The sequence below is a fragment of the Etheostoma cragini genome, chromosome 1 (assembly GCF_013103735.1).
Source record: "Etheostoma cragini isolate CJK2018 chromosome 1, CSU_Ecrag_1.0, whole genome shotgun sequence".
NCBI classification, from domain to species: domain Eukaryota; kingdom Metazoa; phylum Chordata; class Actinopteri; order Perciformes; family Percidae; genus Etheostoma; species Etheostoma cragini.
In genome coordinates this window covers 34359591-34363254 of record NC_048407.1, presented here as the reverse complement: position 1 = coordinate 34363254, position 3664 = coordinate 34359591, and the positions used below count along the sequence as shown (strand labels likewise).

At 47.2% G+C, this 3664-nt stretch overlaps 1 protein-coding gene across 1 annotated transcript in view; it reads right to left on the bottom strand.

Moving 5' to 3' along the window:
* LOC117956550 (multidrug resistance-associated protein 9-like) overlaps positions 1-3664 on the bottom strand; it is a 21932-nt gene that overhangs the window by 10035 nt on the left and 8233 nt on the right. The window contains exons 7-13 of the mRNA XM_034891689.1: positions 3601-3635; positions 3259-3366; positions 2527-2733; positions 1190-1261; positions 937-1061; positions 797-869; positions 105-308 (exon numbers count right to left, since the gene is read on the bottom strand). Coding sequence (XP_034747580.1) covers positions 105-308; positions 797-869; positions 937-1061; positions 1190-1261; positions 2527-2733; positions 3259-3366; positions 3601-3635 — 824 coding nt within the window. The remainder of the gene's footprint in view (positions 1-104; positions 309-796; positions 870-936; positions 1062-1189; positions 1262-2526; positions 2734-3258; positions 3367-3600; positions 3636-3664) is intronic.

Here is a 3664-nt window from a genome sequence, read left to right as displayed (position 1 = left end):
GTATAACTAACCTGTACCTGGTGGGTAACCAGTATAACTAACCTGTACCTGGTGGGTAACCAGCATAACTAACCTGTAACTGGTGGGTAACCAGTATAACTAACCTGTAACTGGTGGGTAACCAGTATGATGGACTTGCCCTGCAGCTCTCCCTTGATGCATTTTTCGAAGATGTGTTTTCCAACGTGCGCATCGACGGCCGACAGCGGGTCGTCCAGCAGGAAGAGGTCCCTGTCGGAGTAGATGGCTCGGGCCAGACTCACTCTCTGTTTCTGCCCCCCCGACAGGTTCACCCCTTCCTCTCCTAACTGACAACACACAAACACACACACACACACACACACACACACACACAAATGCTGGCTCAATACACGCTAAAAGTAGTGTTTATTTACATGGAGTCTGGTGGAGATATGCTGCTCTATACATGCTAAAAGTAGTGATTATTTACATGGAGTCTGGTGGAGATATGCTGCTCTATACACGCTAAAAGTAGTGATTATTTACATGGAGTCTGGTGGAGATATGCTGCTCTATACACGCTACAAGTAGTGATTATTTACATGGAGTCTGGTGGAGATATGCTGCTCTATACACACTTAAAGTAGTGATTATTTACATGGAGTCTGGTGGGTTTGTTGATGGTGATTTCTGTTTAATGTTGAACTAAAATGATCTTACTCTTTAACTTAAAGGTGTATCTCTGTATTGATCCATCCCATAATGTTGTCACACACTTAGAATAATGATGTGCGTCTGTCAGCAGCAACGTTGATGAATTGCTTAAATTTCTCACCAGCGTCTGATCACCATGAGGCAGGATGTTGAGGTCTTCCTCCAGGCAGCAGCAGCTCAGGACTCTCTTGTACCTGCGGAGTGTCAACACGTCACTACACAGATCAGCTGACTCTTCTTCTCTGGAGGAGAGTTCTCTACCTGGAGTGGTCCAGAGGTTCCCCCATCAGGATGTTGTCCTGCACCGTCCCATAGAAGATCCAGGCCTGCTGAGCCGCATAAGCAATTGATCCCTGCACCGACACCGATCCCTGCTGCAGGTTCAGCTGACAGAGAAACAGACAGGATGCAAATAGACAGGAAGCAGACAGACAGGTGAACGGGAAGCAGACAGACAGGTGAACAGGGTGCAGACAGACAGGTGAACAGGATGCAGACAGACAGGTGAACTCACCTGTTCTAACAGACTGCAGATCAATGAAGTCTTCCCATTGCCAACAGCCCCACACACAGCAAGCAGTTTGCCCTGCAGGAGACACAGCATCAGTTAGAGACTGGCTGTAGTCAAGACCCCCTTTGTCAAGTCCAAGACAAGTCCAAGACCAGGACTAGTCGAGACCAAGTCAAGACCAAGTCCAAAGAGGTTTGAGTCCAAGACAAGTCCAAGATCAGGACGGGTCAAGACCAAGTCAAGACCGAATCCAAAGAGGTTCGAGGCCAAGACAAGACTGAGTCCATGACAGAAAAAAAGGTCTTATATATGACAGTATCAAGACAATCATTTTGGTTTATTTGTTGATCTAAAAGCAAAAACATTGTGTGCCATGGGAAGATGATCTAGCGTTTAATTAGTTATCAGGTGGCCAGTCTTCCACTTTCCCTCCAATAATATTACAAACATAATAAAAAACCCTGGACACAGTTGAGACCAACACCCATATTTGGCGGAGACCAAGACAAGTCTGAGTCCAAATACCAGTGAGTCAGAGACATATCAGAAACAGTAGAAAAATGGTCTTGAGTCCGACTTGTGTCCAAGACTGGACTTGAGTGCTACAGACCTGGTTAGAGACAACAAAACAAGGGCCAAAGTAAGATGTTGGTTAGATCGCTCCACTCAAGTACAGAAACTACCAACTCAGCAGAAATTCTGGGTCTCGGGGCAACAAGGACTCTGGGTCTTTGTGTAGAGGAGGCTCTGGCTTTCTGGAAAGAGGAGACCTGGGTTTCTGGGTAGAGGAGACTCTAGGTCTTTGAGCAGAGGAGACTCTGGCTTTCTGGGAAGAGGAGACTCTGGGTCTTTGGGTAGAACAGACTCAGGGTCTCTGGTTAGAGGAGTCTCTGGGTTTCTGGGTAGAGGGGTCTCTGGCTTTCTGGGCAGAGGAGTCTCTGGGTTTCTTGGTAGAGGAGACTCTGGGCCTTTGGGTAGAAGAGACTCTGGGTTTCTGGGTAGAAGAGACTCTGGGTTTCTGGGTAGAGGATTATCTGGGTTTCTGGGTAGAGGAGTCTCTGGGTTTCTGGGTAAAGGAGACTCTAGGTCTTTGGGCAGAGGAGACGCTGGGTTTCTGGGAAGAGGAGACCTGGGTTTCTGGGTTTCTGGGTAGAGGAGACTTAGTCACAGAAACCGTACATTGACCAAGATAAAATCTGTTTAGACCGAATATATTTCCTTTAAGTTGATATTCAATAAATTCCATCAAATTTGACTGTTTCCATATAGCATTTTCATCGATATTGCTTAATTCAGATAAAAACATGTGGATAAAACTGAGCTGTACTCATCAGTTTTACCTTGTGCAGGGTGAAGGACACGTTCCTGAGGACGGGTGTCCCCTCAGCAGCTCTGTCTTGGGACACCAGGTTGTCCCTGTCCTCCGTGACCAGGTGGGGGGTTGGCTTGGTCCAGGACAGCGTGGCGTTCTCCATGACAACAACCGCCGAAGGGCTGCCGGTGTTGTGGATGATGTAGGGCTCTGTGTTCTCCGTCAGAAGTAACCTCTGCAAAACACACACACAGACACACAAATACGCAGACACACACAGACACACACACACACACACACACACAGACACACACACAGTTAAAATGATTGTTTATGGGGTTGTGTGTTTCTCTGCGTTGTCCGTTTGTAAATTTGTATGTTTCTATGCATTGTCTGTGAGTTTGTGTGTCATATACAGTAGTGTTGCTGTAAAATCTAAAGGAAATAACTGGAGATTTCAGCTGTTATTTACAGCGTAGTTTTCCTGTGGACTTGGACCTTTTTGGATTTTTGTCCCTCTGTTTTTGGACCTTTTGGACTTTGGACTGTGACTTTGTTTTTCTGGAGATACGTGTGTGGTTTTGTTGTGTAATAATTCCTGGTCAGAGTCCTGCCTATCATCCCTTCTTTTGGGTCCTCCATTCTGATAATCATTACAATTGTCACATAAATAGATGTTACTAACTCAACTTCTTCCCCTTCCCAGTGTCTTGTGCTCTCTGAGGTCTCTGCCATTGGTTTTTAGGGGAGACAACGTTACCTTGAGGCGCTCCACGGACACAGCAGCTTCAGCGAGGAACCCGACGCAGGACGGCAGCACCGACAGGATGTACCTCACGCTGTTCAGCAGGGTGACAAAGGGAAACGCCTGAGGGAGAAACAGAGAAAGAGACCTCAACACGAGCCAGAGAGAACCAGGAAGACCCTCACGCTCTCAAGCTAAGGGTAGAGAGGGTGACTGCCAATCAGAGGGTTGGCGGTATGATCCCCGTCCATGCAGTCACATGTCAAAGTGTCCTTGTAAAAGACCCTAAACCCGGAATCTCTACGAGTGTGTATCTGTGTGTGTGTGTGTGTGTGTGTGTGTGTATGTGTGTCTTACGGTGCTGGTGCTGAGAGGTAAGCCCAGCCAGGTGTGTGTGTGTGTGTGTGTGTGTGTGTGTGTC